General features: G+C 46.6%; 2 protein-coding genes across 2 annotated transcripts; one reads left to right on the forward strand and one right to left on the reverse strand.

The window, feature by feature from the left end:
• Window positions 1-638: 638 nt before the first annotated feature.
• gadd45gip1 (growth arrest and DNA-damage-inducible, gamma interacting protein 1) lies at window positions 639-2,258 on the forward strand (the record flags this gene model as incomplete). The annotated part of the gene is made up of 2 exons (XM_080524212.1): window positions 639-1,039; window positions 1,822-2,258. The coding sequence occupies 2 exons, from the start codon at window positions 639-641 to the stop codon at window positions 2,120-2,122; spliced, it is 702 nt and encodes a 233-aa protein (XP_080380338.1). The 3' UTR covers window positions 2,123-2,258.
• A 2,122-nt stretch (window positions 2,259-4,380) lies between these two features.
• On the reverse strand, window positions 4,381-22,140 carry LOC308151340 (tetratricopeptide repeat protein 39A; the record flags this gene model as incomplete). The annotated part of the gene is made up of 18 exons (XM_080524196.1): window positions 4,381-4,492; window positions 5,848-5,964; window positions 12,070-12,184; window positions 12,430-12,541; window positions 12,671-12,791; window positions 12,976-13,067; window positions 13,363-13,524; window positions 13,637-13,696; window positions 14,044-14,111; window positions 14,484-14,592; window positions 14,893-14,958; window positions 15,100-15,199; window positions 15,430-15,494; window positions 15,985-16,052; window positions 16,297-16,352; window positions 19,942-20,073; window positions 20,781-20,885; window positions 22,112-22,140. 18 exons carry the CDS (start codon window positions 22,138-22,140, stop codon window positions 4,381-4,383), a joined length of 1,689 nt encoding a protein of 562 aa, XP_080380322.1.
• Window positions 22,141-22,364: the final 224 nt, after the last annotated feature.

The raw sequence follows: 22,364 nt of genomic DNA on the forward strand, positions 1-22,364 counted from the left end.
CCCCACATGTAATATATATTTTTAAATGTCTCACATTTTAAAGCCTATAATAACTTTTATATTTACTTCATTCACCTTTTCTTTCACCATATTAACCTATTTATATACTGGGTTATTAGCCTATATGTGTTTATGATTGATAAAACGTTCATGCATAATTATGATTGGTTATTATTATTATTATTATTATTGTTGTTGTTGTTGTTGTTGTCATGGGCATCATTTATTTTGTAAATAGTTTTTGTCAAAAGTTGCTTATTATTCCCTATTAATGCTCGTACTTTACTCAATATCATTTTTGTTATATTTTTTAATTCTCACTGATTATTTTGGTGAAAAATGTCAATTATTATGACAAATTGGCGGACCCCCTGCAGTATCTCTGCGGACCCCCTAGGGGTCGCGGACCCCCGGTTGAAGACCACTGAGATAGACCAAAGAAATACTTAAAATAAACTTGAATTTAGTGACAATCAAAAGACAGAATAAAGTCATTTCATTTCATTTAACACAAATAATGAGTTCACTACTCTCCTTTTTATAATTGTGTCACAACAACAACAACAACAACTCACAGGCACTTCTGTAGTCGTCTAAAATGAGACGTAACGACGTGGGTCCTGTATACGCCAGTAAAGATGGCGACCTCCATGCTAGGCAGGAGGACAGCAGTATTTTGCTGGGCTTTTAGAGGGGTTTCATCCTTAAAATCTATCATTCCCGTGAGCTCCCAGTGTGGGCTCCTACAGCAGATCGCACATTACAATCCTAAACCACTCAGAGTAAATATTAAAGATCCATATCTTCCGGATAAGGAGAGTGAGAAGACACCCGACTGGCAAAAGACAGACAAGTATGACCGCAAGCTGTACGGGCGGTACGGTTCAGCATCCGGGGTCGACCCCGCTAAACTGTGGCCGAGCCCGGCCAAGCTAGAGGAGATGATCGCCGAGGAGAAGGAATGGAATCCTCCACTCGACGTGATGTTGAAGAATATCGAAATAAAAGACAAGGAAATCGCTGCGAAACGTCTGGCCAGGTAGGCACAAATACAGCAGCTGATAGACTGCGGCAGTCACCTGACAACTGTCCAAATCAGTTCAATTCACTGCGACAGCTATCGTCATCACTTACCTTTGCAGAATACCTATTGGATTTGAACAAGTTATATGGCTGTATATAAAGCGATGCACTACCAGCAAATGTGCTGTGATGCCTAGTGACAGAGCTGCCCAGTCTCACGCTTTGGCCATGAGACACACTCATATCAACCAGTTCACACTCTCACACGCCACACCTCAAATTTCTCATGCCGAGAAATAACACATTGTTTTGCGGGACTTTTATTTTTTTTTAATTCCTGGCATCTTTCTTTTCGTGGCATCTTTCACGCGAGCTGCATGTAAGAACGTAGCAAGCAGTGTTGCCAGATTGGGCTACTTTTGGTCACACTGGACGGGTGGATTCGGTAGCTTTTAGACTGGTTGGGCTGGAAATTGTCAATTCCGTCTGGCAACCCTGATAGCAAAATATGTGCATAGTGACATGACACTAAACCCCCCAAACACACACACACACACACACACACACACACACACACACACACACACACACACACACACACAGGCCTACATATTTTCCTTAATGAGCACTGATGTTAAAAGACCACAACCATAGGTTAAGGTAATCAACTATTTCATGACACAGTAATGGTCAAAACATCATTTTTGTCTGGTGAATGAAGTATCTGGCTAACCATACCTCAGTATAAAACGATCAATGTACACTATCTGCCTACTACACTCTTCTGTTTCATTACAGAGAGAAACTGGTCGCAGCTAACATGGCCAAGATGCCCAAGATGGTTGCCGACTGGCGGAAGGAGAAACGGGAGGCGAAACAGAAGCTGAGGGACGATAAAACTCGCCGTGAACGGCTACTGACCCTGGCCAAAGAGCGCTTTGGCTACGCAGTCGACCCCCGGAGTCCCAAATTCCTGGAGATGGTCAGCGAAATAGAAAAAGAGGAGAAGAAGAAGAAAAAGCTGATGAAACGCAGAATAAAGGATGAGCAGCAGGGTCTGAACCCAGCAGCTGCCTCCTCTCCTGCTGCCTCCTCATAACTGACACGTCCATCCTGACTGACTGACTTTGTACATATTATCTATTTTGTAAGTGTTTCTTGGTTGTCGTCGGTCTGCCACGTCCTCCCCACTTCAGTTCAATTAAAGTAATGTGAACCTATGTGTCCTGCATTTGGCCCAGCAATAAATGTAGGACATTGACACCCATGTTTGTATCATTCTGAGCTTGCTGATTATTACAGTGTATGTTAGACAGCGTCACTATCAGGTACATGACACAGCCTGATAGTGAAATGAAAACAAGATAATTGAGAGTTAAAATATATCATTGATTCCAAAATGTGTGCGTACCGTCCATCAGTTTGAAGTAAATCAACCAACGGTGCTCTAAGGAACTAGTCTTTATGTCCAGACATATCTTTATGTCCAGAGCTACTGTACTCTGAATGGCACCAGAAACATAAACATTTTACAGATACTTTCATAACAACAAATCATGAATTAATGATTATCAAGGTACTTCCTGCCACTTGCTATATGGCTACATTTGTAAGGGTTAAGACACACAAAAACTACAGGACTGGAGTTATGTAAAAGCACATTATGTGACAAGATCTGGTGAAAAACTCCTCAAGTAGGGCAATGTCATTTTTCTTTTTTTTCCTCCAGATTATGAAAGTGCAGATTGTAAGCTTTCAAATGATGTGTCATACATTGAAATGGAAAAATAGTTTAAGATATGCTTATTTGAATGTTGTCATATTCAAATGGTACACGTCAAACCAAATACCAGAGAATCTCACTCTGAATCAAAACACACACAAAGCAGCTGCTAGTAGCTATCCGCTAAGAAGGCACATCACTCTGAACATCTAACTGCATAATTAGCACATCACAACATGCTGAAAGAACATCAACATGCTAAAAACACATAATCAGATGATCACACAGTCCTTGCTTTTGAACACGACCTAAAACAAGCCATGTATCACTTACCCAGTAGCCTTTGGCAGACGATAACAGTGAATCCAATTCACAACACTAAGTATTTAGTGATCCTGATATAAGGAGTGTCTCCATGTCAGCAGAAAGTGCTCAGCAGCAGCTCAGAGTCAGCAGCCAGCTCATATAGCACTGACGTGACATGATACACCTCCCTGGAGAGTGGCCAGCCTATTATAGATCTTAAGTGATATGATACACACATCAGCCTAGTATGGTGTCCAAGTGGTCAGCTAAGGAGGGTCCTTAGTATCTTAAGTTGGCATGCTGTGATAGGAGGACAAGCTTACCTAGACTTGTATGGCACCAAGCATAATTTATGGAGCTGTTACCAGACTCCTGAGTTTAGGACGCACAGGTCACGTCAGCTATTTTCTCTGAGTTCTCTCAGTCATTTGCTCATTCATGTTTGACCACTTATGTGTACAAGCCGTGATGAGCCCAGATCTGCATACATTGTCTGGATTCAACTTTCCATTGGGCTTCAAATTTATTCTACACCCATGTGGCTTTTATACCTCAATATCAGAAATCCTAAAGCTGTTGTTTGTTATATATCGAGTGGGCTCTTTTAACACTTCAACTTTCATACCATGCAACAAACGGAAAACACACTTTAAAAAAAAAAGAAGCTTTTTGGTCATATTGCCAACATGCGGACCTTTTCACCAGACCGTGTCACATGTGGCACAATTTTGGGGGAGGATCCAGTGATCAGCAGGGGCTTACTTTCTGCACATAGATCATCCATAAGATGTTTTGTCACATGCCTATTACGTTATAACACCTTGTAATGGACTCATTTGAGAGGCTGTTAGTGAAGCAGTGTTTTATCACATGAGAGTAAAATAGCAAAACCAAACATCTAGAAAAAACAACCATCTCAGTCATTTGTTAAGAGTTGGCCTACATACCGGTACATTTGTTGTTGATCAAAATCTAGAGTTATTTCATTAGAGTGCAGACAAATATATAAAACATATCACAACAGTTATACTAAAATATGATTGTGGACTAATCCAATTCCACATTCTGATATGGGAAATTATAGTCAAATGTTCCATTACAGAAATCAGTTCCATCTCCTCTTAACACATGCTGTCCCGCAAGGACAACCATCCATGAATTAAGGGGAGAGCCCCAAACAGAGTCACAGAGTATCCGCAGTGGATACAAGAAAGAGGGCAAGAGTCCTTGGGAGTAGATTATATGAGGTTCTAAGGGACTTTTATACAAGGACGAGGAGTAGAGTGGTCGAGTCTAGTGCTTGCACAACGCAAACAAAACACTTGTTCCTACAGCACTGTGATCTCCTCCTGGTCACTGGTGTCAGCCTTGAGTTTGGAGAGGGCAGCATGGATCCTGAACTGGGTACGAGACTCCATGGAGTAATCCTTGTAGTTATGTCTGTGGGAACAGTGAACACACAACATGGAATTTGATCAGGGAAGGCTGGTCCATGCATTACAAAGAGGCTGTCCTCCGTTTCTACCTCCACCAGAGTCCCTTAAATGTGATAATAGGGGCGCTTAGGTGGCGTAGCGGGTTAAGCGATTCCGGCCGGGGACATATCCTGCATGTCATCCCTCCTTTCTCTCTCACCCATCCTTCCTGTCTAAATCTTCACTGTATCTATCAATAAAATGAAAAAAATATGAGTGGGACTGCCCCACTCAGGAAAAAATATGAGTGGGACTGCCCCACTCAGAAAAAAATAACTTAAAAAATAAATAAAATAAGTTAAAGATAAAAGGAAGGAATGGTATTGTTTAATTCAGTATGATCCATCCTCCAGTCAACAACCCTTGTGGTCCTGTAAAGCTACAGGTGGCTGTTTAGGGATGGGAATTTATAAGATGATACCGATGCCATTACCGATTCTGCTTATCGATCTGATTCTTTATCGATTCCTGATACATTTTATGTGTGGAAAGAAAGTAGGCCTACACAGGTTCAGCGTCAACGCAGCTGTTTTATTATCTCGAGTCTCTGAACACACTGTAGAATGTCTGCCTAATAATGGCAATGAACATGTTAAAATGCTCCTTTTCTTAAAAAGGATATAACTTGGAAAACAAAATGAAAACTGACTGATAAATTAAACAATTCTTCTTTAGAAAAATAGGTATGTATGCCTAGTAATATTTGGATAAATTACAATACTCCTTTTCAAAAGGGAATAAGCTTGAATCAATTATAAATGTGTGCACAGTATCAATGAGCACCAATGCACCATTATTCAGTGGCAGCAACGTGCAGGTCTTCTACCATTTAGAATCCACGACGTTGCATTTCGTTTTACTTATTTTGTCACATTTTAAATAGATAACATGCTACTTTATCGCTTGAATACGCTTTTTTAGCGCTTGAATACTGTCCTTGTTGTGACTAAATAAAACTTTACACTCCAACACTACACTGCAGAGTTTGACGTCATGACGCATGAGTCAGAAAAACATGCCGGCATTGATAGAAGTAATCAATAACATTGGAGGCGTACGATTCAGACGGATCGAACAATTTGTTAGCGGTTCTCAACTGGAACCAGTTCTCGATTCCCATCCCTACATCTGATTCAAACAAACGAATCATTAAAAGGTATTGATTGGTTGAATCAGGTGCTGTCCTGCTATGATGGAACACAAGCCCTCACACCTTCAGGGTTGTTGACCACCAACATACCAAGGTTTGGACTGCAACTCATCCAGTCTGACAACTTGTACACCACAGTACATGAGAACAGCCAGTAGGGGGCGACTCACTTGGCCTTGTGCAGTATTTTGATGGCCTGCTCCTTCCGTCCCTGGTCTAGGTAGAGCAGGCTGAGCTCCAGCAGGGCGTTGGGCACCAGGTAGTGGTCAAACTTGATCTTCTTCTCACTACATGACAGACAGGACAGACAAGTCAGAGTCTTGTACACTAGAGTAAATACTGATTCACACTACAGAGCCGACCCGAACCACACTGTGGATATTTTGCTTTCACATTGTCCTTTCCAGCACTGTTACTACAACTTGCTTCGGTTCATCTCTTTAGTGTTAATAGGGTTAAGCATTATTTAATAATAATAATAATAATTCATTGGATTTATATAGCGCTTTTCCGGGGCTCAAAGACGCTGACAATATGGGAAAAACGGAAAACACAGAAACAACAAGCAACAGATAACATGAGCACATAGAACACAGAGTTAACGAACGGGGAAGGGGAGGTTGTATGCATGTCCATGGGGGGAGGGGGGTGGCAGGGTTAGAGGAGATGGTTAGGGATAGGGGAGGTTGTATGCATGTCCAGGGGGGGGGGCGGGGGTAGCAGGGATGGGGGAGATGGCTAGGGGTAGGGGAGGCTGTAGGCGTGGGAGAACAGGTAGGTTTTGAGGTGGGATTTAAAAGTGAGGAGTGAGGGTGAGTCTCTGAGTGGTTGAGGGAGAGAGTTCCAGAGGCGGGGTGCGGCTCGTGAAAAGGCACGGTGACCGAAGCCTTTGAGTTTTGAGGGTGGGACAGTGAGGGGAACAATGGATGAGGATCGGAGGGTACGGGTAGGGCGGTGGGGGAGAAGGAGGTCAGTCAGGTAAGGGGGGGCCAGGCTATGGAGGGCTTTGTATGTGAGGATGAGGACTTTGAATTGTATACGTTCTTTGATGGGGAGCCAGTGGAGAGAGTGGAGGACAGGAGTGATGTGGTCACGGGAGCGGGTGTTTGAGAGGAGGCGTGCAGCAGAGTTTTGGACCATCTGGAGTCTATGGAGGGAGCGGGAGGTGATGCCGGTGAGTAGGGAGTTGCAGTAGTCGAGGCGGGAGGAGATGAAGGCGTGGATGAGGGATTCAGCAGCGGGGGGGGAGAGGCAGTGTCTGATTTTTGCAATGTTTCGGAGGTGGAAGTAGGATGTCTTGACAATGGAACTGACGTGGGGATCGAATGAGAGGGTGGGGTCCAGAATGAAGCCGAGGTTGCGAGCCAGGGGGGAGGGGGTGATGGTAGTGTCGTCAATGGTGAGTGTGATGGGTCCGGTTTTATTGAGGGTGGATTTGGTGCCGATGAGGATGACTTCGGTCTTTTCACTGTTCAGTTTGAGGAAGTTGTGTGTGAGCCAGGTTTTTATTGCGGAGATGCAGGTTTCGATGTGAGTGAGGGGTGAGTTCTGGGTGGAGTTTGTGGTGATGTAAATCTGTGTGTCATCAGCGTAGCAGTGGAAGTCCAGGTTGAATTGGCGGATGATGTGACCGAGGGGGAGTGTGTAGCAGAGGAAGAGCAGGGGGCCGAGGACTGAGCCTTGTGGGACCCCCAGTGTGACAGAGGAGGAGGAGGAGGAGGTGTGACCGGAGAGGGAGATGAACTGGTGTCTGTTGGTGAGGTAGGAGGTGAGCCAGTCCAGGGCGGTGCCCTCAACACCCAGTTGGCGCAGCCTTTGAAGGAGGATGGAGTGGGACACTGTGTCGAAGGCTGCGCTCAGGTCTAGTAGAACTAGGATGTTGAGGGCACCTGAGTCTGCAGAGGTGAGGAGATCGTTGATTACTTTGACCAGGGCTGTTTCAGTGCTGTAATGTGGGCGGAAGCCAGATTGAAGGGGTTCATACAGTTTGTTGGATTGGAGGTGGGAGTGAAGTTGGGCAGCGACAACACGCTCTAGGGTTTTGGAAAGGAATGGTAGGTTGGAGATGGGGCGGTAGTTGGAGAGATTGGCTGGGTCAAGAGTGGGCTTTTTGAGAATGGGGGTGACAGCGGCAAGTTTGTAGCATGAGGGGACGTGGCCTTGGGATAGTGACTGATTGAAGAGGGCAGTGAGGTGGGGGATGAGGGCAGGGAGGCAGGCCTTGGTCAGGGTGGTAGGGAGGGGGTCGAGGGAGCAGGTGGTTGTTTTGGAGGCGGTGATGATAGTAGTGATGAGGGAGGAGTCAATAGGGGAGAAAGTAGTGAGAGGAGTAGGGGGTGGGTAGTCAGGAGGGGGGAAGATGACAGCAGGGGGGGCGGGGGTGGTGGAGTTGGAGATGGAGGCAGTCAGTGAGCTATTGATGTGGGAGATCTTGCTGTTGAAGGCGTGGAGAAAGGAGTTGCAGAGGTCAGGGGAGGAGGTTGTGTTGTTGTCCGGGGGTTGGAGTAGTGTCTTGACAGTGGAGAAGAGGGTGCGGGGGTTTCGATTGGAGGTGTTGATGAGGGTGGAGTAGTAGGCAGATTTGGCAGCTTGGAGTGCGTCACGGTAGGAGGAGATATGTTGCTTGTAGACTTCGGCATGGACAGTGAGGTGGGTTCTATTGTGTAGTCGTTCAAGTTGGCGGCCGGTCTGTTTCATGGTGCGTAGTTCAGGGGTGTACCAGGGGGAGGAGGTGGTGAAGGAGACAGTGATGGTTTTCAAGGGGGCCAGTGAGTCAAGGGAGTCAGAGAGAATGGAGTTGAGTAAGGTGGCATAGTCTTCCGGGTTGGTGGGAGTGGAGTCAGTGGGGAGGGCAGAAGATATGGACTGTGATAGAGTGAGTGGGTTGACAGATTTTATGTTGCGGAAGGAGATGGTGCGTTTGATGGGGTGGCGCGGTAGGGGCAGGGGGGCAGAGAAGAGGATGCAGTGGTGGTCAGAGAGTGGGAAAGGAAGAGGGTGGGGGTTGGATATGGGTAGGGAGGCAGAGCAGACAAGGTCGAGTGTGTGGCCTTTTACATGGGTGGGGAAGTTGATGTGCTGGGTGAGGTGGAAACAATCAAGGAGAGAGAGGAAATCAGAGGTGAGGTTGGAGTTGGGTTGGTCGACATGGATATTAAAGTCACCGGTGAGTAAGAGACGGGTAGAAAGGGAAGAGGCAATGGTGAGGAGTTCAGAGAGATCAGACAGAAAAGAGGGGTGTGGCTTCGGTGGGCGGTAGAGTAGGAGTGCAGTTATGGAGTTGGGGAGTGAAAAGGCGAGGTATTCGAAGGATGACGTGGGTGGGAGGTTGAGGTCCAGTACAGTGACAGTTAGGGTGAGTTTGTGGAGAGCAGCGAGACCACCCCCTCGCTTGGAGAGGCGGGGTTTAGCGATGTAGGTGTAATTAGGGGGGGTGGCCTGGTTGAGTGAGTAGTAGTCCGAGGGTTGTTGCCAGGTTTCAGTGAGGAGGAGTATGTCCAGGTTGTTGTCCAGTATCAGTTCAGATATGACAGGGGATTTGTTGGAGAGAGAGCGAGTGTTCAATAGTGCAAGGGAGATGGATGGGGGAGCAGGAGGGAGAGAGCGGAGGTTTGAGGGGTCAGCGGTGCGGTGTGGGGTGATGACAGGTGAGCGAGAGTTAGTCCAGAATGAGGGGATGTTTGTGCCTTCAGGGTGGTGTAGAGTCCGGTGTCGATGTTGCTGGGAGCCTCGGTGGATGTAGCGGCGGCGGCGGAGAATGCCTGCCTTGGTGGCGGCGGTGGCAGCAGCAGCAGTGAGGCGATGGTTATGGTTCAGTGAGTGAAGGTCAGTGGCAGTATAGGTGAGTATGGTGGGCGGGGGTCCAGGGCAAAACGATAGGAGCAGCAGGAGGGTGAGTCCAAGTTGGAGATGAAACCAGAGTACAGGTGGGAGCAGTTCAGTGGATAGGTTGGGAGTGACTAGTAATTGGTGGGCAGTGAGTTGTGTAAACATGGCAGTGGACCAGAGTGACAGCGTGGTGTTGTTGTTGTTGTTGTCATCTGTATTGCCAGCCTGGGACTGAACCCGCGCGGCCAGCCAGCCTAACCGTGCCATGCCAGCGACCAAAACCTGCAGTAGTGAGTGAAGGCCGGGAAGGACTGACACTCACCTGCGGAGATGGCAACCCCCGAACCGGGGAGGGAGTGAATTTAACCTTCATTGATCACTATGACAAACATTACCTTTTTCATTGTAATATAATGGAATGGAATGAGGAATGGTATCAAGCATATGTTAGATACCATTCCTCATTCTATGCATTACAATGAGCCTGACCTCCAATTTCTACCTCCACCAGCCTCCCCTGACTCATATGACTTATGAAATTGTACTTAGTATGCATTCAACTGTGGTGCTGTTGGTGCTTCCTTCCAAGTCCTACATTCACATGACATTGCTTAACTTGCTGGAAACACTGGTGTGGTTTAACCAAACAAAGAGCACTTTATCCATCTCCAATGCCATGCAAATATGCACTCTTTGACTTGATAAGCCAGTTCAGAAGGTTTATCACTTCTCAGCAAACACCACTGTGTTTAAACATGGGTAAAGGACAGGGACGAATACCAGCCCATCCCTAGAAGACACATTATAGGGGCTGACCCAATCATACTGTGCTGGCTCGGATAATCTTTTCACACTGTTTCAGCAACCCAGCAAATACATTTGTCTAAGTATTTCTAAAGTGAGTCATCTATCCATCAGTCATCATAAGAAAAAGTAATCTATGCCAGGGCGAGGGGCAGTCATAATACTAGAAGAAGGAAGAATACGTTTTTTGTTTTGTTTTCATTCACACACTGACATTAATGTAGCTGTAGCTAGTTCATACATAATATGCTACAGACCATTAGCTACACAGATAAAACAGACATGGATGGTTCCCCACATTAGGGTTTTAGTGTGCGGATCCCAACTGAAGCTCTAATCCCTGTTGTAGAACCTGAGGTGCCTGTGACTGTCCCGCTCACCTGTTGTAGGAGGTTGAGGTCCCTGACTCTCTCACCTGTTGTAGAAGGTTGAGGTCTCTGACTCTCTCACCTGTTGTAGAAGGTTGAGGTCTCTGTCTCTCTCACCTGTTGTAGAAGGTTGAGGTCTCTGACTCTCTCACCTGTTGTAGAAGGTTGAGGTCTCCGTCTCTCTCACCTGTTGTAGGAGGTTGAGGTCTCTGTCTCTCTCACCTGTTGTAGAAGGTTGAGGTCTCTGACTCTCTCACCTGTTGTAGGAGGTTGAGGTCTCTGACTCTCTCACCTGTTGTAGGAGGTTGAGGTCTCTGTCTCTCTCACCTGTTGTAGGAGGTTGAGGTCTGTGACTCTCTCACCTGTTGTAGGAGGTTGAGGTCCCTGACTCTCTCACCTGTTGTAGGAGGTTGAGGTCTGTGACTCTCTCACCTGTTGTAGGAGGTTGAGGTCCCTGACTCTCTCACCTGTTGTAGGAGGTTGAGGTCCCTGACTCTCTCACCTGTTGTAGAAGGTTGAGGTCTCTGACTCTCACCTGTTGTAGGAGGTTGAGGTCTCTGACTCTCACCTGTTGTAGGAGGTTGAGGTCCCTGACTCTCTCACCTGTTGTAGGAGGTTGAGGTCTCTGACTCTCACCTGTTGTAGAAGGTTGAGGTCTCTGACTCTCACCTGTTGTAGGAGGTTGAGGTCTCTGACTCTCACCTGTTGTAGGAGGTTGAGGTCTCTGACTCTCACCTGTTGTAGGAGGTTGAGGTCTCTGACTCTCTCACCTGTTGTAGGAGGTTGAGGTCTCTGACTCTCACCTGTTGTAGGAGGTTGAGGTCTCTGACTCTCACCTGTTGTAGGAGGTTGAGGTCTCTGACTCTCTCACCTGTTGTAGGAGGTTGAGGTCTCTGACTCTCACCTGTTGTAGGAGGTTGAGGTCTCTGACTCTCTCACCTGTTGTAGGAGGTTGAGGTCTCTGACTCTCACCTGTTGTAGGAGGTTGAGGTCCCTGACTCTCTCACCTGTTGTAGAAGGTTGAGGTCTCTGACTCTCTCACCTGTTGTAGGAGGTTGAGGTCTCTGACTCTCTCACCTGTTGTAGGAGGTTGAGGTCCCTGACTCTCTCACCTGTTGTAGGAGGTTGAGGTCTCTGACTCTCTCACCTGTTGTAGGAGGTTGAGGTCCCTGACTCTCTCACCTGTTGTAGGAGGTTGAGGTCTCTGACTCTCTCACCTGTTGTAGGAGGTTGAGGTCCCTGACTCTCTCACCTGTTGTAGGAGGTTGAGGTCTCTGACTCTCTCACCTGTTGTAGGAGGTTGAGGTCTCTGACTCTCTCACCTGTTGTAGGAGGTTGAGGTCCCTGACTCTCTCACCTGTTGTAGGAGGTTGAGGTCCCTGTCTCTCTCACCTGTTGTAAACCTTGTTGAAGCTTTCCTCAGCAGCCTGGGCACGGCCCTGGTTCTTCAGACACAGACCCTTCAGCAGGTGGATCAAACAGAGGTCGTCTACAGAATATTCATTCACTGCCCAAGAGGAAGAAGACACACTTCACATTATACAACCATTACGCAATCAAAATAAACATACATTTCCAGTACAAAATCAAGCAGAATATGTATTGAATTTACTCTGATTCCAGTCTGGATTGGTGATATAATAAGAGTGGTGTTTAGCCTCACAACTGGCTAAGAAAATCAGGCTGGTGTGTCCCTATTTAGACTGAGTGCCTGGTGAACTGGATATACTGCACATAGACAGGCTGCAGTACCAGGAGAGTCCAGCAGGGTGCGTTCTTCCTCCACCAAAGTCTGCATCATCCCCTCTGTAAGCTCTGGCCGCTTGCTGATCACAGTGAAGCCATTCCACATGTACATCATCTCCTACAACACAGCAGGACAGAAACACTGATGTGAGGCACATATTTCAATGAACCTGTGTGTGTGTGTGTGTGTGTGTGTGTGTGTGTGTGTGTGTGTGTGTGTGTGTGTCTACAGGTGGGTTGTGATTACCAACACGGGTACGGGGAGTCTCACAGGGCAGCTTGCTTTGTATCGTCTGGCCTTGCGAATGGCAAACTTCTCAGTGGGGGGAGACTTGCCTGCTATCTTCTGCTTCAAGGAGGGCACCTTTCTGAGAGACCATAGCAAAGAGAGAAAGAGAGGATGGAGAAGAAAGAAAGAGAGAGACGTGGGGAGAGAGAGAGAGAGAGAGAGAGAGAGAGAAAGAGAGGGGAGGGGGGAGGGTGTGGTTATAAGTATGTCCAACACTAGGTAAGTCTAGTCAGTTAGCCCTTGGGATTACAGTGTTTATTTACCTGAAGAGCTCCACCTCATCTTCCCCAAACGGCCGAGCCTCCCCTGGAGGCAGCATGCTGAGGTAAGCAGCCTTCATGTACACATACATGGCCTGAGGGAGAGAGAGAGAGAGAGAGAGAAACAGAGAGAGCGACAGACAGAGAAATAGAAAATGCCTAAGTAAGTAGAGTTTGATGTGAACACCTTCAACAGATTAGTGAGGGGGAAAAAACTGATTAGCTGTAGAAAACAAACTAGAATTATGCTAAATAAAGTTTGTACGGTCGAGTGGAAAACATGTATCTTTGATGTAGATATAAGGGGAGGAATCTGTGTTATTTTCTGAAGCTTGGCAGCACACTCTACGGTCATACTTTATTATTATTATTATTATTATTATTATATACCTTGGACCAGCGGCTCTCCTGACTCAGAAGGTCCGCGTAAAAGTAGGCCATCCTCCACACACGCTTGTAGGTGAAGCACCACATCAGCTCCCAGTAGCACATGTGGTGGAACTGCTTCCACTGCTGCTGGGCCTTGCAGCCGTCCTCAAACAGCGCCACCGCCTGGTAGCACAGAGATATTACACCCCTATTAGAACACGCACATTGACGTATCATGTCTACGATGTTAGGGCCAGGGCGTTGTTTCTGGATGGGACCTTCATGTATTTCTCACCTCATCAATGTTCCCTTTGATCTCCTCCGCTCTGCCTGCAAAGAAGAGGAAGATGGCACCCTGAAGAGAGGAGGCGGAGAAGAGTGTAAATGTCTATACTTTGGCGGAAGTAAGCCTTTGAGGTTGGAGGCTAAAGAACTACAAAAATGGAGGCTTTAAGAACGACACAACGGAGGCTAAGGCATTAGCTCCCAACAGCCCCACTACTTACATGACCTATCACATTCTTACTGTGCGTAACTTCACCTCCCTCCATTGAGCAACAACACCGACATTGTAAACCCATTAGTTGTGATAGTATTGTTTGCCTAGACCTCTCCTGGTATCGGTATACATTGTCTTACATGGAGGGTACAGTTTGCTTTGGGCTGGGAAGGAGTTTAATTAAATAGAGGAATGTTACTCACTCGTGGGTAGCGGAGGCGGAATGGCTTCAGCAGCTTCTCAGCATCGACCACGTCCCCCTCACCTGTCCCTATCTCAAGTAGAGGAGGAAGATTAGATGATTTGTCATCCATGTGTGTACACACACACACACACACACACACACACACACACACACACACACACACACACACGTACCTCCACCAGCCTCCCACCAGCCAGAGATAACTATTTCTATTTCTATCATCTATTTCTGTGAGTGTATCGTACCTAGTGGTGTGTAACAGTGGTGTGTACAGTATACCCAGAGATCATATACATATTATCACATAGTATATGATAATATATACTATATATTTCTATCAGTGATAGTATATACCATGTATTTCTATGGGTGATAGAATATACCATGTATTTCTGTGGGTGATAGTGTATACCATGTATTTCTGTGGGTGTGTCGTACCGAGTATGAAGGTCAGGAAGGTGTAATAGCAGAGCAGCAGCAGGGCACACAGCATGGAGCGCAGGTTGAGCGCTGTCGCTCCATCACTCAGCTGGGAGAGGCCATACTCCTGTACACAACATACATACATGGTGAGAGAGGGAGGTAGAGAGAGAGAAAGGGGGGGGAGGGGCGGTAGGGAGGAAGGGAGAGAGACACACACACGCAAAAATTGTCTATTGTGGTTTAATCAGAGAGTGCTACTATACCTTGTCTCCAGAGAAGCAAGCGAACATACATACATGGTGAGAGAGGGAGGTAGAGAGAGAGAAAGGGGGGAGACGGTAGGGAGGAAGGGAGAGAGAGAGACACACACACACACACACGCAAAAATAGTCTATTGTGGTTTAATCAGGGAGTGCTACTATACCTTGTCTCCAGAGAAGCCAGCGAACTCTAAAACTTTCAGTATCCGGGGAGGAAACAGGGACAGGGTCTGTGGAGACGGTACAGAACACAGAGATGAAGGTCTATACAGGTCTGTGGAGAGACAGTACAGAACACAGAGATGGAGGTCTATACAGGTCTCACCGACACATATGGTAAACACATAAGTTACCACACAGTTGGGACGTACCAGGTTGAAGGCTCCAATCCCAAACGACACCCCTCCCTCTAAATGACTGTGGCTGGGTGCGTGCAGAGAGCTATGGGACTTTATGAAGGTATGCAACTCTCTGGGTGAGGAAAAGACAATTAGGTCATTCATTTACCACCGTGACTGTACATAATGGCATAATAAGGGGCGTAATCATACATGATTACAGAATAAAAAACACATCTAAATGGACTGATAACTGCAAGCACTTGGCTGTTATTGGTTTAACAACTGGGCATAGAGTCTTACTTTCACTGCAGCAACATTTCCCAACATTCAGACATTCATCGCTTCCTCCGGCACACTTACTTGTAAATGAGGTAACTGTTGCGTACTTTGATTCCTCCTTTGATAAAACTCACCATGCTCTCATCCTGGAGGAAGAGGAAATGGAAAAATATATAAAGTATTTTTTAACAAAGGCGGCTTACTGACGAGACAAGAGTGGAGGGTTCTGGGCCGTATCCAAAAGTGTCTGAGAGGACCAGGGAAACCAGTTAGATCACCCCAGAAACCGCATTCATTCTGGAGATCTATTACGTGAGCTTAGAATGATAAGGTTCTATCTCCGTTTAGGGTAGTTCAGAGATATTGAGCGTCAAAGTTGTTACATTCCATTATGTTTTGTGAGATGGAACCTTTGTATTTTATGAATTACTAGCTCAAAAATGTCAACATTTTAAATATATTATAATTCTTATAATTCTAACGTCACGATTAGTCCTAATCTGTCTCTCTGTCTAAATCATGAAGCAGAAAAACAAGCCATTTTATTCACTAAAACATGTCACCTCAATGTCCTAAACAACTTCATTGCAGCTGATGGATACTAGTGCTTTGTGTTGCATAAGTGAAGTGTCGTACCTGTAGGAAGGTGAGAGCAGCTCTTTGAAGCAGACACTCAGCATAACACACCTCTGCATGGAGCTGTTCTGCAAACACACACACACACACACACACACACACAGACACAGACACAGACACAGACACAGACACACACACACACACACACACACACACACACACACACACACACACACACACACACACGGACACACACACACACACACACACACACATGGACACACACACTATTGAGATGACCAATTATCTGCATGTAATCAGAATGTACATATTGTGCTATGAGCCTCAATGTGGTGAGCCCAACCCCACTACCTTCAGTTAATGAGTCTGATGACTTGCTGACCAAATTAGGGGACTTCCGTCGAAACCTGAAAAGAAATGCGAGCAGGCACATAATTTAATTTAGCCATTTAGCAGACGCTTTTAATGAATGAATGAATGAATGAATGAATGAATGAATGGACTTTATTGTCATTGCTACAGTACAGGTACCAAACAACGAAATTTAGGAGGGGTGGCTCCCCTGGTGTTAGGAAAGGAAAAAAAAAATCACAAGAAGGGAAGGAGCTGGTTTACATAAATAAAGGCTATGTACACAATCCACTGTACTATACTGTACAGATAGTCGACTAGGGTTGTCATATTGCACAATAGTATTTTTTTCACGTTATTTAAAGTGTCACAGTTTGCAGGCTTGAAATGTACATGTTTGTGCCTCAGCACTACACCTAATTTTTTTCAGTCCAGCAGCTGCCATACAATCCGTCCAGACTGTCCAGGGCCCAGAACTTAGGTCTTTGCTGTGTTCAGGGCCTGGACGGCCCTGTGGTAGAAGCAGTTCTTCAGTCTGTTTGTCTTAGCGGCCAGGGTCCTGAACCTCCTTTTCGAGGGCAGCCTGGTAAAGTGTACGTGCCCAGGGTGGGTCGGGTCCCTGGAGATCTTTGAGGCCTTCCTGAGACAGCGTGTGTTGTACAGCTCTTCCAGAGAGGGGAGGGGGGCGCCGGTGATCTTCTGTGCTGTTCTCACTACTCTCTGTAGCGCATTTCTCTCCGCTGTTGTGCAGCTGGAGAACCAGTTGCAGATGCCGTAGGTGAGGATGCTCTCCACTGCGCCGCGGTAGAAGGCCACCAGTATCTCCTGCTTGTTGTGTTCCTTCCTGAGGCATCTCAGGGTGTATAGCCGCTGTTGTGCCCTCTTGATGGTGCCTTTTGTGTTGTCCTTCCAGGTCAGGTCATCCCGCATGTGATGTCCCAGGAATCGGAGGGTTGAGACTCTCTCCACGCTCTCTCCGTCGATGAGCAGGGGCTGGATCTCGGACTTTTTCCTCCTGAAGTCTACGATGAATTCCTGGGTCTTTGACTTGTTCAGCAGCAGGTTGTTAACCTTGCACAGCTTGCTCAGTTGCTCTACCTCATCCCTGTACGCCGCCTCGTCCCCCCCCGAGATACATCCCACGACGGTGGTGTCGTCTGCAAACTTTACGATGTAGTTGCTGGGGTGGACGGGGGTGAAGTCGTAGGTGTAGAGGTTGTAGAGGATGGGGCTTAGCACGCAGCCCTGGGGGGACCCAGTGCTGAGGCTGAGGGCTGTGGAGGTGTGGGGGCCCACCCGCACCCTCTGGGGGCGGTCGGTCAGGAAGTCCTTGATCCACGCACATATAGAGTGTGATAGACCCAGGTCTAGTAGTTTGGTCACTAGCCTGTCTGGAAGGATGGTGTTGAAGGCGGAGCTGAAGTCCACGAAGAGCAGTCTCGCGTAGCTGTTTCCCCTCTCCAGGTGGGATAGAGTGGCGTGGAGAGTCGTCGCGATGGCGTCCTCTTTGGACCTGTGGGCTCTGTAGGCGAACTGGTATGGATCCAGGTTGGGCGGGAGGCGTGTGAGTATGTGGGCCCGGACTAGTTTCTCGAAGCACTTCATGATGATTGGTGTGAGTGCCACCGGGCGGTAGTCGTTTAGGCAGCTCACCGTGCTTTTCTTCGGGACTGGGATGATAGTTGAGGTTTTCAGGCAGGGTGGGACGGTGGCCTGGGACAGGGACTGGTTAAAGATGTTGGTGAAAACCCCGGCCAGCTGGTCGGCGCAGTCTCTCAGCACCCGTCCCAGGACGCCATCCGGCCCCGAGGCTTTCCTGGGGTCCACCGCCTTCAGTACGCGTCTCACTTCATGCTCTGTGAGGGTGAGGCTGCTGAGAGCTGGAGAGAGTGGTGTTTGTGTTGCGGTTACCTCCGTTCGCCCCTCGTCGAACCGGGCGTAGAAGGTGTTCAGCTTTCCCGCCAGCAGGGGGTCGTCCTCTGCGGCTGTGAGCCTGTTGGCTCTGAAGTTTGTCATCTGCTGAACCCCCTGCCACATCCGCCTGGAGTCGTTGCTCAGGAGGCATTCCTCAATCTTCTCTCTGTGCTCTGCCTTGGCCGCTTTGATTCCGCGCTTTAGGTTGGCCCTGGTGGAGCTGTACAGCGGTGTGCTCTTCCCTGCGAAGAAGGCGTTGTCCCTCTCGTTGATCAGTTTTTGGACCTTCCCAGTCATCCATGGCTTCGTGTTGGGGTAGACCCGGACCCGTTTGTCCACGGTGACTGAGTTGGTGCAGTTCACTATGTGGTTCAGAACCGACGACGTGTACTGTTCCAGGTCCTCATGCTCATATTCCTGCCATAGGGTGTCATTTAGGCAGATCTGCAGTGGAGCGGACCCTTCTGGCCAGGTTCTGACAGTCTTAGTGGTGATGGGAGCACTTTTCCCCATGGTAGTGTATGCAGGAATCAGGAGGATTGACACGTGGTCAGACATGCCTAGATGAGCTAGCGGACTAGCCTTGTAAGCACGTTTGATGTTGGTGTATACCTTGTCCAGTGTTTTTTCTCCTCTCGTTGCACATTTCACATGCTGATAGAACTTGGGTAGTACTGCCTTCAGGTCGACATGATTGAAATCCCCCACTATGATGTGAATAGCCTGTGGATCAGTGCTTTGTTGGCCACTGATGACTTCATATAGTCGCGCCAATGCTAATCCAAAGCGATTTACAATTACGAATTACAGGGACATTCCCCCTGGAGTAACTGAGGGCTAAGTGCCTTACTCAAGGGCACACTAGTAGTGGTGTGGTTTCAGGTGGGATTTGAACTCACAACCTTCCGATCACAAGTCCAACTCACTATCCACTAGACCACCACTACCCCATAAGCTATAGGCAAAACAAATGCAATTGTTTGTTGTTGTTGTTGTTGTTGTTGTTGACCAATGCATGTTTCATCTGTGGGCATTCATAGCAGAAAAGTACTTCTTAGCCACAGCAGCCAGACTGCTTTTGACCACCTCTACCAATCACAAGTGTCCTTCATCGCTTGCCATAGGCTACCAATAGAGCAGCTCCAACCATGCAAACACAGGCAAATACCAGAATGGGAGGCCGGGTTGCTACGGTGTGTAAACGCTCTCATTTGCCTGTGTGTTCTGGCTGATAGGCAGAGGAACAATAGCCATGGTACAGTAAGTCAGTGTCCCTGTTCAGATCCAGGGAAAGTAGTGTCAGAGAGTCTACAATCCAGACCAGATCAGAAAATACTAGGATCTTCCAGGATTTCCCTCAACTGACCTCAAAGGACCAAAGACCATTTCCTATCCAATACTGATGATTGACTATAGCATATACATTTACTGGAATTTAACGGAATTGCAAATGTATTGTTTTTGCATGTCTTAGGGAAGAGACACACATCATTCAAAAACACCATTCCACAATTGTACGGTTTAATTGTCTAAGCATCTTTGAGGCACAAAATCAGGATCAGTGGACCTAGCGGAGCAGAGTTCTGAGAACAATAAATGTATTATGATATCATAATTTATAAATAAATAAATGTATTATGATATCATAATTTATAAATAAATAAATGTATTATGATATTATAATTTATAAATAAATCCATTAATTCTGCCATTATCCAGCAAAAGTCTCACCTCTGGCAAACCTCCTGGGCACTCTTCATGGTGTTGCCTGCGTTGATGATGTCTTCCTGCTGAAAGGTCATCATTGCCTGCATCTCCAGCACTGTGGCGTAGATCAGAGCATGGTACATGCTCTCCTTTATCCTACAACAGAAAATACACAGACAAACAACAGACATGCACAGATAAGAGAACAGTGAACATAGCAAACCTGAAAAAGGCTTGTATCTACTCTATCTATCTATATTGTATCTACTCTATCTATCTATATTGTATCTACTCTATCTAGCTATATTGTATCTACTCTATCTATCTATATTGTATCTACTCTATCTAGCTATATTGTGTGGGTCTTGCTCCAGAGAAAATGCTACAGTAAACGCTTTTCTCATTATTCCCTCTATCTCTTCCCTCCCACTGCTCCTTGTGTGTCTAGTGTTTTTTTTTGGTGTTGTATTTTCCAGGGCCTCTGCTCTACACTGCTTGTTGAGCCCTGGGCGTCAGCTTCAGCAAACACGCCGTATCCTGGAGAAGTGACTCTTCGACCAACAGGAAGTAACACTTCACTACAGCACGCAGTGACAGGGCAACATTACAATCACATCCAACAGTGTGAACACACACACACACACACACACACACACACACAAACAAACACAACTATACTACACTAACTATACCATACAAACAACACACGGTTGCAAAATACAAATATGCAAACTATACAATTATGCAACGCTAAACCTACATCCTACAAATTGATTTGCAAATTCATCGTTGACATTTGAACAAGAGCACTCAATTGAAAGGCTGTATCGTCCACTTCAGTCCCAGGAGGGTTCTGCTGTTACCGTGGTCGCAGCTTATCCAGGCTCTCGCTGAAGTGGTTGTTAAGGAAGAGGTCCAGCGCCTCCATGCACTCATCAAGGCATCCCTGCAGGGTCAGCTGTGTGGAACTACACACACAAAAAAACACACACACACACACACACACACACACATACACACACACACACACACACACTACAATTGGTACATGCAGAGTAAAGCGCAAAGCCTAAGGTTTTAATAAAGATGTACTTATACATCCCATTTTGCACACACAGAGCCCAGCATCATTCTGTGGCTGTGTGTGTCAGCTGTACTCTTGTCTAACTGTGTAAGGCAGGCGGGTGGGGAGACTGAGATGTGTGCATGTAGAATCAGAGGGCTCTGGGGGCCCATAGGTGTGGTAATCACATTGACTGCAACAGAGTCAATACATGTGCAAGCATTCTTCTGGGAATAGAATTGTGTGTGTATGTGTAGTCCAGGGCACTAGCCTGCTTAGAGGACAGCGAGAGAGAGAGAGAAAGAGAGACACACACACACACACACACACACACACACACACACACTCACACACTCCCAATGAGAGTGCCTTGCTTGGTAGCTTGAATGGGTGAATAAGAGGCCATTGGTGCTTTGGAATAAGGCGCTATATACAGTAAGTGCAGTCCATTTACCATTCCATTTACGCACACACACACACACACACACACACACACACACACACACACACACACACACACACACACACACACACACACCACGGTGTCTCTTGTTTACTCAGCATAGTTGGCTCTTAACAAATTCTTCACTTGCTGACTTGCGTGTTGACAGTGCTATAACAGAATGTGAAGAGTAGTAGTAGTAGTAGTAGTAGTAGTAGTAGTAGTAGTAGTAGTAGTAGTAGTAGTAGTAGTAGTAGTAGTAGTAGTAGTAGTAGTAGTAGTAGTAGTAGTAGTAGTAGTAAAGAGCACTAGTCTGAAACTACTCTGGGCAGTATGAGGAAAGAGAGAAGAGGGAGGGACAGACGGCAAGTCTGAAGAAGGAAATAAGATGTTATTCATGCCTTTGTCGGGTCGTTTGTTGAATTTGATTAGTCATGACCAGTAAAGTATCCAGGAAAAACATAATAATATCCATTTCCCAAAGCTTGAATAATCTACATGCAACATTGTCAATCAATAATTAGAGCGACAGCAATAGGGTAAAGAGGGAAGATTTCGTTCCCTCCCCGTATATATTATATATAAGTATATTTCGAAAAATATATTTAAACTCTTAATTTATCCATTAGCGGAATAAGAGAAAAGCAATGGATGTTTTTGGGGAGGGGGGTGGGGATGCAGTAACTTACGTGGCAGGTGCGTCTTTCCCATTGAACATGTCTGTCTCTCTCCGGGCACCGTGCCCAAACTCCTGGCAAGGAAATCGACTTCTCAGGAGCGCTTCAGTAAAAACATGAACTACCTAACTGTTTTGAAAAAAATGGAAGCTGTGTCAGTGACGATTGAATTCCACTTTGGGGGAAATAAGTTGCATTGAGTTGTGGAACCTGGGTTAACTTGAAGAGAGGCGCATGGAGACGTTCATCTTCGTCGAGTAGTCGA

Source organism: Nansenia antarctica (genome assembly GCF_963989245.1).
Source record: "Nansenia antarctica genome assembly, chromosome: 2".
NCBI classification, from domain to species: domain Eukaryota; kingdom Metazoa; phylum Chordata; class Actinopteri; order Argentiniformes; family Microstomatidae; genus Nansenia; species Nansenia antarctica.